The 13,030-nt window shown below is 38.2% G+C and overlaps 1 protein-coding gene across 4 annotated transcripts in view; it reads right to left on the bottom strand.

The window, feature by feature from the left end:
• The window catches only part of LOC106063293 (SH3 and PX domain-containing protein 2A-like), a 33,995-nt gene that overhangs the window by 10,078 nt on the left and 10,887 nt on the right, over positions 1–13,030 (bottom strand). For all 4 annotated transcript variants that reach the window (XM_056018063.1, XM_056018064.1, XM_056018065.1 and 1 more), the window contains one exon: positions 2,750–2,907. In XM_056018063.1, the coding sequence (XP_055874038.1) occupies positions 2,750–2,907 (158 nt within the window). The remainder of the gene's footprint in view (positions 1–2,749; positions 2,908–13,030) is intronic.

Here is a 13,030-nt window from a genome sequence, read left to right as displayed (position 1 = left end):
CTGCATCCAAAGCCTAGTAACTTATTAACTCTGCATCCAAAGTCTAGTAACTTATCAACTTTGCATCCAAAGTCTTGTAACTTATCAACTCTGCATCCAAAGCCTAGTAACTTATCAACTCTGCATCCAAAGTCTAGTAACTTATCAACTCTGCATCCAAAGCCTAGTAACTTATCAACTCTGCATCCAAAGTCTAGTAACTTATCAACTCTGCATCCAAAGCCTAGTAACTTATTAACTCTGCATCCAAAGTCTAGTAACTTATCAACTCTGCATCCAAAGTCTAGTAACTTATCAACTCTGCATCCAAAGCCTAGTAACTTATCAACTCTGCACCCAAAGTCTAGTAACTTATCAACTCTGCATCCAAAGTCTAGTAACTTATCAACTCTGCATCCAAAGTCTAGTAACTTATCAACTCTGCACCCAAAGTCTAGTAACTTATCAACTTTGCATCCAAAGTCTAGTAACTTATCAGCTCTGCATCCAAAGCCTAGTAACGTATCAACTCTGCATCCAAAGTCTAGTAACTTATCAACTCTGCATCCAAAAGTCTAGTAACTTATCAACTCTGCACCCAAAGTCTAGTAACTTATCAACTCTGCATCCAAAGCCTAGTAACTTATCAACTCTGCATCCAAAGTCTAGTAACTTATCAACTTTGCATCCAAAGTCTAGTAACTTATCAACTCTGCATCCAAAGCCTAGTAACTTATCAACTCTGCATCCAAAGCCTAGTAACTTATCAACTCTGCATCCAAAGTCTAGTAACTTATCAACTCTGCATCCAAAGCCTAGTAACTTATCAACTCTGCATCCAAAGCCTAGTAACTTATCAACTCTGCATCCAAAGTCTAGTAACTTATCAACTCTGCATCCAAAGTCTAGTAACTTATCAACTCTGCACCCAAAGTCTAGTAACTTATCAACTCTGCATCCAAAGCCTAGTAACTTATCAACTCTGCATCCAAAGCCTAGTAACTTATCAACTCTGCATCCAAAGTCTAGTAACTTATCAACTCTGCATCCAAAGCCTAGTAACTTATCAACTCTGCATCCAAAGTCTAGTAACTTATCAACTCTGCATCCAAAGCCTAGTAACTTATCAACTCTGCATCCAAAGCCTAGTAACTTATCAACTCTGCATCCAAAGTCTAGTAACTTATCAACTCTGCATCCAAAGTCTAGTAACTTATCAACTCTGCACCCAAAGTCTAGTAACTTATCAACTCTGCATCCAAAGCCTAGTAACTTATCAACTCTGCATCCAAAGCCTAGTAACTTATCAACTCTGCATCCAAAGTCTAGTAACTTATCAACTCTGCATCCAAAGTCTAGTAACTTATCAACTCTGCACCCAAAGTCTAGTAACTTATCAACTCTGCATCCAAAGCCTAGTAACTTATCAACTCTGCACCCAAAGTCTAGTAACTTATCAACTCTGCACCCAAAGTCTAGTAACTTATCAACTCTGCATCCAAAGCCTAGTAACTTATCAACTCTGCATCCAAAGTCTAGTAACTTATCAACTCTGCACCCAAAGTCTAGTAACTTATCAACTCTGCATCCAAAGCCTAGTAACTTATCAACTCTGCACCCAAAGTCTAGTAACTTATCAACTCTGCACCCAAAGTCTAGTAACTTATCAACTCTGCATCCAAAGCCTAGTAACTTATCAACTCTGCACCCAAAGTCTAGTAACTTATCAACTCTGCATCCAAAGTCTAGTAACTTATCAACTCTGCATCCAAAGTCTAGTAACTTATCAACTCTGCATCCAAAGTCTAGTAACTTATCAACTCTGCACCCAAAGTCTAGTAACTTATCAACTCTGCACCCAAAGTCTAGTAACTTATCAACTCTGCATCCAAAGTCTAGTAACTTATCAACTCTGCATCCAAAGTCTAGTAACTTATCAACTCTGCATCCAAAGTCTAGTAACTTATCAACTCTGCATCCAAAGTCTAGTAACTTATCAACTCTGCTCTCAAAGTCTAGTAACTTATCAACTCTGCACCCAAAGTCTAGTAACTTATCAACTCTGCATCCAAAGCCTAGTAACTTATCAACTCTGCATCCAAAGTCTAGTAACTTATCAACTCTGCACCCAAAGTCTAGTAACTTATCAACTCTGCATCCAAAGCCTAGTAACTTATCAACTCTGCACCCAAAGTCTAGTAACTTATCAACTCTGCATCCAAAGTCTAGTAACTTATCAACTCTGCATCCAAAGTCTAGTAACTTATCAACTCTGCATCCAAAGTCTAGTAACTTATCAACTCTGCACCCAAAGTCTAGTAACTTATCAACTCTGCACCCAAAGTCTAGTAACTTATCAACTCTGCATCCAAAGTCTAGTAACTTATCAACTCTGCATCCAAAGTCTAGTAACTTATCAACTCTGCATCCAAAGTCTAGTAACTTATCAACTCTGCATCCAAAGTCTAGTAACTTATCAACTCTGCTCTCAAAGTCTAGTAACTTATCAACTCTGCACCCAAAGTCTAGTAACTTATCAACTCTGCACCCAAAGTCTAGTAACTTATCAACTCTGCACCCAAAGTCTAGTAACTTATCAACTCTGCTCTCAAAGTCTAGTAACTTATCAACTCTGCACCCAAAGTCTAGTAACTTATCAACTCTGCTCTCAAAGTCTAGACATAGGAAATAAAATGGGAATAGGGAACATAGGTCAAAGTGACCCAGTGAAGGCTAAACTCTCTTAACATTTGAACAAACAGTTACTTGCCGTTTTCATTCTTTTCCAAGACTTCCACTTTGAGTCCAGGATAAAGGCTCAGTTCCCCAGAGCTCAGGGCTGTGTACTCAGCGATGGCCACGTAGCCGTCTAATCTTTTCGGGGAGGATATGCTGTCGGCTTTCTTGTCCTTGGAGATCTTCAGCTTGCTAAGATGGCGAAAATTACGTTTCAGATTCTTTGGTGAACAAGTGCGTTTTAGAATGTCCATGTTAGCTCACACAACTGAATTTATCTAGCATATACTCAGCATTGTTTACAGTTGTAGTTGAACAGTGGACATTACAATTTAAATGAAGACAAATATTATTCCGAAATCAACTCAGCGTTTTCATCTGACTCTTTTGTTAATAAATGATCGAATTCATAAGCTTAAAGACATGCCACCGTTTAGCTCAGAGATAACTTTTATTTCTTGAATTAAAGTCAAAATTTCTTTGCACTAATGCAAAACTTCTTTAAAGAGGAAAATAAGGTTTATCATTCTAGTTTGTAAGCTTTAATAAACTTTTAATTATCCTTTAATTTATGATTATTAAAAAACAATACGTCTATTTATAATCCATCAAGTGAAAGACATTCGTTAGAGGCTTGCACAAAATTCCATAAATAAATTAAAACGTTTTTTTCTTCTAATTACTTCAGCAACAAATTGAAACCGACTGTAATATAAATTGTAAGGCCTAGAGACACAATGCACAAGGAAATGAAAGCCGCAACAAGCCTACAAGAAACTAAAGTCGAGTTTTGAAGTCTTTCAAACGAGACTTGACTCACGTGTCTGTCGTCCACTTCAGCAAGTGTCTCACAGCTTTCACATCCTCACTCTCTCATCTCCATCTCCATCAACAAGCCCCTCCCCAAACATCCTTCTCAACTCTTCCTAAAGATTCATCAGTGACATTTGACCTAGGTCGACCCCTCGCCATCCCTCCTCCCTTACCTGTAACGACGTCACGAAATTTCGCGATTCAATGAAGCGGACATCTTTCACCAAGAAGCACATCGAAATTGTTTGTAGTCAATAGTTTTTGATAACGCAAATTGGAAGGCGCAGATATAGTAATGTGAGTCTGGGGATTGGGGGGAAAAATCTTTTGTAGTCCTGCACTAGTGCTGCTCGGGGAGATAGTAGGCTATTATCGAATTTAAACAAGTGTTATAACTTGGTTTCCCGACCATAAACACGAACTGTAATGTTAGCTGTTGGGAAATGAGCCGTTCTTTCTTAGGTCTGCGCTAGGTAGTTTCAGCTGCTGTCTGGTTATTTAGGAGAGTGGTTGTGTCTATGGAGCTCGGGAGAAGGGGGTGGGGTAAACGGCGCTTGGGGAGAAGAGATGAACGTAACACTTGTGAACTTTGAATTCACTTTTATTGTCACTGAGACATCATCAAAGTGCTAGGTCACAAGATGCACAGAGTAGAAGACACATGCTGCATGTCTAATCAACTTGACACTCTAGAAAGTGTCCGCTGTGTACACAGTGAGGGGGAAAAATAAGGGAGAGAGAAAAATAGAGAGAGGATAGAGAAAGAGAGAGAAATAGAGAGAGGATAGAGAAAGAGAAAAATAGAGAGAGGATAGAGAAAGAGAAAAATAGAGAGAGGATAGAGAGAGAAAAATAGAGAGAGGATAGAGAAAGAGAGAAAAATAGAGAGGATAGAGAGAGAAAAAAATAGAGAGGATAGAGAGAGAGAAAAATAGAGGATAGAGAGAGAGAAAAATAGAGAGAGGATAGAGAGAGAGAAAAATAGAGAGAGGATAGAGAGAGAAAAATAGAGAGAGGATAGAGAAAGAGAGAAAAAAATAGAGATATAGGGGGAAAAAGATAGAAATAGAAAAAAGTAAAGAGAAGAGAGAAAGAGAAGAGAAAAAAAGAGAGGATAAAGAGAGAGACAGATAGAAAGACAGACAGAGAGAGAGAGCGAGAGGGTTAAGTCAGTCCAGATTAACACAGTTGACATTTTCTTATACACTTGTCAAGTTCGACATAGGCAACTCGTTGGTCGTGCTGTAGAGTCCAATTGGCAAACGTTACACTTAGGCTCAGTACAGTTGAATCGGGTCAATTGTCCCACCAAACGCACTCAGAACCCAAACTAAATACAATTCAACTCTATGAAGGTGTACCAATCGTTATAAAACGTTGGTTAAGGAGATCAAGGACCTATCTCGTTACACAAGGTACAGTATTTTGTGTTTGTTGTTTCATCTTATAGTGGACCAAGATCCTCTTTCTATTTTCTTCACAAGTACAATCTTGATTTATTTTTTGTTGAAATGATCTAATGTAGGAATGACAACAATACACAAGTCAGTGGTATCATTGTCCAATAGTTATCATTGCTATCTATCCACTCACTCAATATTCTCATGTGACCAATCAAGAAGAAACACTATCCACGAAGGACCTACTAATGGGATCAATATCCAAAATGAGTCAATACAAAAGAAACAATCTCAACAAATGGCTAATGACAAGGAACACTGTCCACGTGAGACCTGGAAATGGAATCAATATTCAACTATAGAGCTAGTCCATCACAACTAGCATGGTGGGTGTGGGAGAGATCACAGCAGCTTTGTCATTTATTACGTGAAGGTTTTAGTCAATCTTTAAATATCAACATGAAGCAACTTGTCAGTGGAAACAAAATAGTGAAAATAATAACTGAATAGACCCCTCCGCCCCCCAAATAAAATAAAATCGATCACAGTACTAAGTGCTTCAATTAGAAGCGAGAGCGAGAGAGAGAGAAGAGAAGAGAAGAGAGAGAGAGAAAAGAGAGAGAGAAATAGAGGAAGGAGAGAGAGAGAGAAAAGAACGAAGAAAGAAAGACAGGTGAGTGAAATACATTTAAGAAAGAGACAGAGAGATGGGAAAGAGAGAAGAGAAAAAAGAGAGGGGGGAAAAAAAACTACTAAAAATGAAAGATAAATGAAAAACTGCAAAACAAAAAAAAAAAAAAAACAAAAAAAAAACAATATTGTCTTTGACTAAATCTAAATTAGCTGGAATGAAAAAAATAAAGTTGGGGGTAGAAAGCTTAACTCTTTCTCTCCGTAATTATTTTCCACATTCCGATGGAATTCTTCATTTTGCTCATTTCTATTTTCTTTTCCCCTGTTCTGATTAAGCTTGAATAACTTTCTCATTTGTTATCAGAAAGTGTTTTATTTTGGTCTAGAATTCAAGGGGAATGCATGCTCTTTTTTATATATAACACAGAGTAAAGTTTATAAAATCAAACATTAATTTAATTGAATGTGGTCAAATCAACGATGGTATCGTCAATTCGGAGAGAAAGAGTTAATGAAGGTATGTAGACCTAGGGCCTAAAGTTCTCTCTCTCTTTCAAATAATGGCCATGGCAATATCGACAACAAGACAAACATCAAACAAATAACTTCTCAAATTGTAATTACAGGATTTAGCTAACGCAGCATTTCTTTCCATCTCCGTGCAGCCCCGGCATCTAATTATGACCACTAATGGATTAACTTGTTTTTAACCTTCGGCTCCTTTCCCCCCTGCTATTGGTCTACTATTTGACTACTTTGACCCTCGTTTAAACAAATCTCAGCTTGAAGGAGCCAATAACACAATTTGGAAGCCCCTGATACAATGAAACAAAAAGTGCAAATTAATATTTTTTTTGTTTTGGTTGCCCGAAGGAACACATTTAACTGATCCTCCTCCATCTTTCCCGTGCCCCCCTCCCCTCCACAGCGCAGGTTCTATCGTCAGGCCATGCGAGCCATCAAACACCAGCCGGTGGAGGGTGACACCCTCACATTAACTGTCAGCGAGACATGATGACCTAATTACCTGTCGCTGACTTGCAGGTTGCGGGCAGAAGTTATTCAAGGGACAAACAGGACGTCACGTGTTTCATTTGTTGACTGTTAACTTTCTATGACATCACGTTTGTTGTTGACTACTAGCCTACTTCACGTAGACGGCATTTAGACTTCTAGGTTGGTTTTTTTATTTGTTTGTTTCAAAAAAACAGTTCCTGGTTAGGGCCATGCTCTTAGGCCAAGTGTTGCAGATCCCACTCTCAGAGGCGTAGCTAGGGTGGGGGAGGGAGGGGGAGAATTCGAAAAACCCACCGGGCCCCCACTTGGAGAGGGGGCCCTTAAATGAGTGGGTTTTTTTTACATTAAATACTAAATATTACGCAAAATGCAGAGAGGTCGAGTCCCCCCCCCCAAAATGATGGCGAATTCCTAGCTACGCTACTGCCCCTCTTCATTAACATAAAAGCTATGTTTATATAATACTATAATTTTAACATTTGACAAAAAAAACACAACACACCCCTGACACTGACGCTATTCTTGTAATACTGTTGGGGAATACAGTCTCCCCTGCCAGCCAATATTGATGTTGCCTTAAAACAAAAGAACCACTCAAATCAAACTGAATCCCAACAAAACAGAAATGTGGATGGTCACACGGTCACACACAACTCCGAGGAACACGCGCGCCATAGTGTTGTCAATGTGAGGCACTTCACGTTTGGAAACTTTATGAAGGCTTTCATTCAGGGGAGATTTTCAATATCAACTCAACAATGTCAAGGTCGTGAAATGGAACTTCAACAATGCCAACTAAATAAAAGCTACAAAAGGAAGGGAAAACCTAGCTTATCAGCACTTCCTTTATTCTGTACAGCGGATACACCAAACAGCTTTCTATTTGTAGTTTTCCGCCATATTTGAAAATCTCGAACACATTTTTTTTTTTTTTTACAAATAATGTTAACTTATGTGTACTTTTAGGCCAACAGTTAGATCTAGCTTGTTGACGATGCCTGCTATGTTCCAATAACTTAATCTCATTTTGGACAACATCAACCCAACTATCGCATTCGACTTTGACAACTAGGACTACCTTGTCAGAAAAAAAACAGTCACTCATGCTTACAAAGGTGCAAAAATCTTAGCAATGTACAAACAAGGAAAAGATAAACAATGTAAGAGTTTCAGAAGCATAGCACTGCTTATGACCCGATTACTTCAACGACTATTGTTATTGGACTAGTAGTCTAGTTAGCATACTGTAGGCTACCACAGCTATGCTCTAGTGAGTGTACTTGCATGTGGTGAGGATATGAGAAAGGCTTGCTAACCCGTCCGCATCCCCGGCCACAGCGGTGGCCATACGGGTGGTGATGGCTCTCCCACGAACGCAATGGTAAATTATAGGAATATGAAGTGTCCCCTCGTGGGCTCGACCACCGGCCTCGCATGGGTCGGGGGAACCCATTGCGTTTGCTTAAGGTACAGTGACCCATGAACAAACGTATGTGATTAAATGATCATCTAGTTGATGGAGGACTTCAGACAGCAGGCTCGGTGAAGAGTCAATCCTTCATCCTGGCCACGGGATAAGATCCTTTCCCGGGTCAAAGGTTCATAAAAAGGATTTATCTTGAACCTTTTTGGAAATCTCAACAAGTTAGCCTACTGTAGATTTCTATCTCAAATTTCAGTATAATTTTTAAGGAAGAAAAGCCAGAATATAGGCTACGTGTTAGCTCAACTGGGCACAAAGAAGAAACTTAAAAAAAAAAAAAAAAACAGCAAACGTTAGACCACTACAACAGTAAAGACTACGCAAAACAAAAAAAAAAATTACAGTATACACTTCCGCAATGTAGAGACATCGTCTCGTCAAACGTATTTAATTAACCATGTTTATATATAGGCCGTCCTGATGTTCTAGCTAGATCTAATAACACACAAGCAGCCTAATAGCATACCGATCGTATTTCTCTAGGCGTGCGGGAAAATTGTGCAGTACCGGTATCAGACTGCCAATCATCAAGAAGGAAGCAACAGTTCTACTTATTAAACAAAGTTACTGCTTGTACACTTTCAAACGACTAATCAACATTTAAACAAACATTCAAGTATTCAATTATCCATGAGTAATGCATGTATGTACTTGAATGTGTAAAGAATGGAGAAACAATCTAGTCAGTTGTTTGCGTGAGTCAGTTAGGTCTATTACATACACTATGTGTTTGTTACGTACACAACACAGCTGTTGTTAGATTACAGCAAAGACCATAAAAGTACTAATAATCCCGACAACACTAGCTCAACACCAGCTTGACCGACATATGCGCACACAAATTTAGAGCCCTACATTCAAGTGGCATGCCACATCGGGGCAGAGCAGACGACAAGAGAACGTGAGTGTTTCGATTGCGCGCGAAGAGCAAGACAAGAGACGGAAACAGCGGAAAAGGGGGGGGGGGGGAGGGCTGACATTATTTACAATAAAATGTGAAAACATTTCTGTGCTTGCCGGTAACTATTTTGTTTATAATATATCCGAAATAAACGTGATGAAATTCTCTTACTAATCACATTCAATGATACTACTAATCACCCGTTCAAATGGCACATGCTGTTTCCCTCTTAACAAAATTACTATACAATGAGTGGATTTGTTGAGTGGATTTGTAATGGGACAAAAATATTTAAAATAGTATTGTGGGATTGGATGATTGGAAAAGTTTAACTGTTCAATTGAGGCCCCTGGATTCTCATTCTGAGATTTTGTTTTATTTTGCTAATTTCAGACTTTCCTTCTGATTATTACATCCTAGCCCATACCCCCTGCAGGACGGAACAGGGCGGCAGTGGGCAGGGTACGAACTTGGGACCATCGGTTACAACAACTGAAGCGCATACCCCCCGACCAGGAAACCATGAGGAGAGTCATGGATATTTTTCATTATTGTAGGATTTTTAAATGTTCGTAAGTTCGTTCAGCAGTTCATCTTAATGGAATGCAAAGTTTACTGTACAACTCTCTCTCTCTCTCTTTGCTTTCCATCCCTAATCACTGAAACAAACAACCACGGAACATGCAGAAAGAAAGACAATCTCACAATTTTAACTCCTGAAAAATGAAATAATTTTTAGACTGGCTCCGAATAACACAGAGATGAAGACCGTACACAAAATATAAGAAAAAAAAACATAAAAAATACTTTGAAAAAAAAAAAAAAAGCTTATATGAAGTATATCTGTTACAATTAATTTGGATCAGTCATGTCATTAAATTTGCAATAGATCTAGACTATTCAAGACCAACAACAATAAATCTGCGCGATTAGAAATATTTTTACCAATAGTATTTTGTTTAGCGCAATTCCATGCTTTTAGCTTTCTCACTACGCATGATCCTATCACTGGACCAGTTGGACAGGGGTAGGGGGAGAAAGAAAGGGATTTATGGGTAATTTTTGAATGCATTTGTACAAACAAAAAAAGGTGAACGACTGGAATTCGAACTCGAGGGCTAAGGTCTCCTCAGCCTCCTCAAGTCAATACCTTAACCACTGTCCCAGCGAATTGCTTATGAACGTAGAAGGTTTTATAGTTATCTATTGTTAGCTTCCAACCTAAAAGCGGCGAAATATAACGGGTACTAATTCAACTTATACCACAAGAGTCAAGTACAATATCTTTCCCTTGTTCGAGATACCAAAAAAAATAATTATTTACCAGTAGTTAATTAAATGTATTTTTAGTGAATTTGTTTTTTATTGATTCTTGCATTGTCAGATAAAAGAAATAATTGAGCAACATTTTAGTTTGAGCCGAAATTGGGGCGTGGGAGAAGTAACATGTAAAAACAGAGTGAATATATATAAGCTTTGTAAAAATGTAAAAAAGACGCCTTGGTAGTCATCATGTCTGAAGGTTTCAGGGAATATACACGCTACACCAAATGAAAGTACCGGTATCTCGAGAAACTAGATCAAATTTTTGAAAGATCAGTCAGTTCGAAGTCCAAAATCTATGCAACAAGAGCAAAGGCTCAGAAAGACGACACAAAAAGTCAGATTGGCATAAGGCGGAACTGTGAAACGAAGCAGACTTTACGAAAGCCACAATATTGAAGGTATAGGCATTCGTCGAAAATTGACGTCTTTAAATCTGCTGACCAGACATAGTCGAAAACATTTGAAAAAAAAGTTGCCCCATTTGAGTAGAATTAAAAAGAAGTAATATAATGTTTCAAAGCTCAATTCGTACTTTAAGTTCAAATTAAATAAGATAGGATCGGCTGGTGTGGGGATCAAATCCACGACATTCGAGTTATTAGTGCGACACTAGATAACTGTGGCGACACTATATTAACTTCGGTGTGCTATCAGTTTTGGGGATTTCCAGAATTCCACACACCCACTTTTTCTTTCCAGCTTTGAGAGCCCGTGAAGAGAGCGTATAAATAGAAGGAATTGAAAACAAAAAGATACGGAATAGAGGAGATAGACAAACGTAACATACGGCATCGGAGCGAGACCATTCGTTACAAAAGGCCTGAACACAGGCCTGCAACGTCACAACCCGTGTGCAGTTTAGACCGGTCTGTACGACGTGGCAACGACCTATTGGTCTAAACTTCCCACAGGTTGTGACGTTGCAGGTTTATGTTCTGGCCTTCTATAACGAATGGAGTCCCAACACCAGAGTGAAACAGAAAACATACAAAACCCGCGAGAAAGATTTCACCCCAGAAGTAGTTGTAGACCTACCAGACGTGACCTTGAGGCCGTGAGAAAGATTTCACCCCAGAAGTAGTTGTGGACGTACCAGACCTGACCTTGAGGCCTGACTACAGAAAGTCTGATAACACCAGGAACGTGACGACAATGCGGAAAGTAAGGAATTTAACGACCTGCTTTAATGTTGACTAAAAAAAAAATCGACCCTAGGAAAATATCATTCTAAATCCGTATTTCATGTTCGTTAAGTATTTATCAGTTTGGTTGTTAGTAGCTTTTCCATTCATGAGAGTTGTTTTTGTTTTAGAAATGGAAGGAAGTCAATAAATCGCTTGTTCTATGTATCCGGTGTACAGAAACTAAGCTGTGTCTTTTAAATAGCTTGCAATATCTATGCACTTTTAGCATTGCGGAATAAAACGTGCAAGCGCTTGGTCTTCTAGCACAAATTGATTTTTACAAAACTCACAACTGGTACCATATTCGCACACGTTTTTTTCCTCCCACACCCGTTCTCAGATCAAGTTGAAGCTTAACACAATTATTTATTAACAAAATATGAATCAATAAAAAATTAGTTAAATTATTCCTGGTAATTAATAATTACATTTGGTATCAAGAAAGGGAAATAAATGCTATTTGTGGAGCTATGTGGCTGTGCATATATATGGCAGTGATTCTTTTGGTTTATTTCCATTTGATAAGCATTGTTTAAACAAACAATTATTTTGCTTGTAAATTATTTAGTTTTTGAAACCGTGCAATGTGGTGTCTATGAAACGTAATAATTTATTTGACCTATATAGTGCACAATCTCGTACAGAATTCCTCTTTTCATTTTCTTTTTGCTTTTCTTTAGGTTGCATTATATTTATGTCTATGATTGTCCCCATATTTTTCCATACCTCTCTCTCTCTCTCTCTCTCTCTCTGTGTATTTTATTGGTTAAAAACATCTTTTCAAAGAAAACCGGATCTTCAATGTCAAAATGTAAACAAAGAGCAGATTATTCTGGTGAACTTCATCATGAAAATACCAAACGAGAAACTATTTCAACAATTCAAATTCGACTTGAAAACTAAAGAACGCAGCAGACGACCCGCTCAAATAGAAAGACATTGTCTTCGAGGCTAGCCCCTTACTCCTTTAGGAAATACAAAATTACTTCACAACTTGTTTCTTGTTGCATTCGGCCACGTGTTTCACTATCTCTTCTGTACAAATTACGATCTAATTTAATCAACAATGGTTATCACGTGACAGTTTTTTCTGTTGTTTTATCAATATTATCATGTCACCGTTTGTTTTGGAGAATGAGGTCCATTTATAATACTGACATTGTTGTTCATTTAACAAGCTTCCTTTTCGTTGACCTAGTTTTAACTTGAACTGCAAATACATTATAAATTGATTACCGGCGGAGCTCTATTGTTATTTTACCATTTAATTTCGCTTTAACTCCCAAATCCTCAGTTTATTTCCTCCTATAATCTTCAATTAAAAGGAATTTTATTTTTAAATTTTCAAGGCAACCTCTAAGTCAGAATGGACCTCATTCACCAATCGTACACAAACAATATTTAGTCACGTGATCTTATTGATAAAACAACGAGAACAAAAACTGTCACGTGACAACCATCATGGATTAAACATGAGATCGTAAATTATATAGAAGAGATAGACAATAACGTGGCTAAATGTTGTTTGTTTACGATTGGTGAATGAGGTCCATTGTGG

This window comes from Biomphalaria glabrata, chromosome 1 (assembly GCF_947242115.1).
Source record: "Biomphalaria glabrata chromosome 1, xgBioGlab47.1, whole genome shotgun sequence".
Lineage (NCBI taxonomy): Eukaryota > Metazoa > Mollusca > Gastropoda > Planorbidae > Biomphalaria > Biomphalaria glabrata.
The sequence above is the reverse complement of the archived record's forward strand: the minus strand, read 5'-3'. Positions and strand labels throughout refer to the sequence as shown.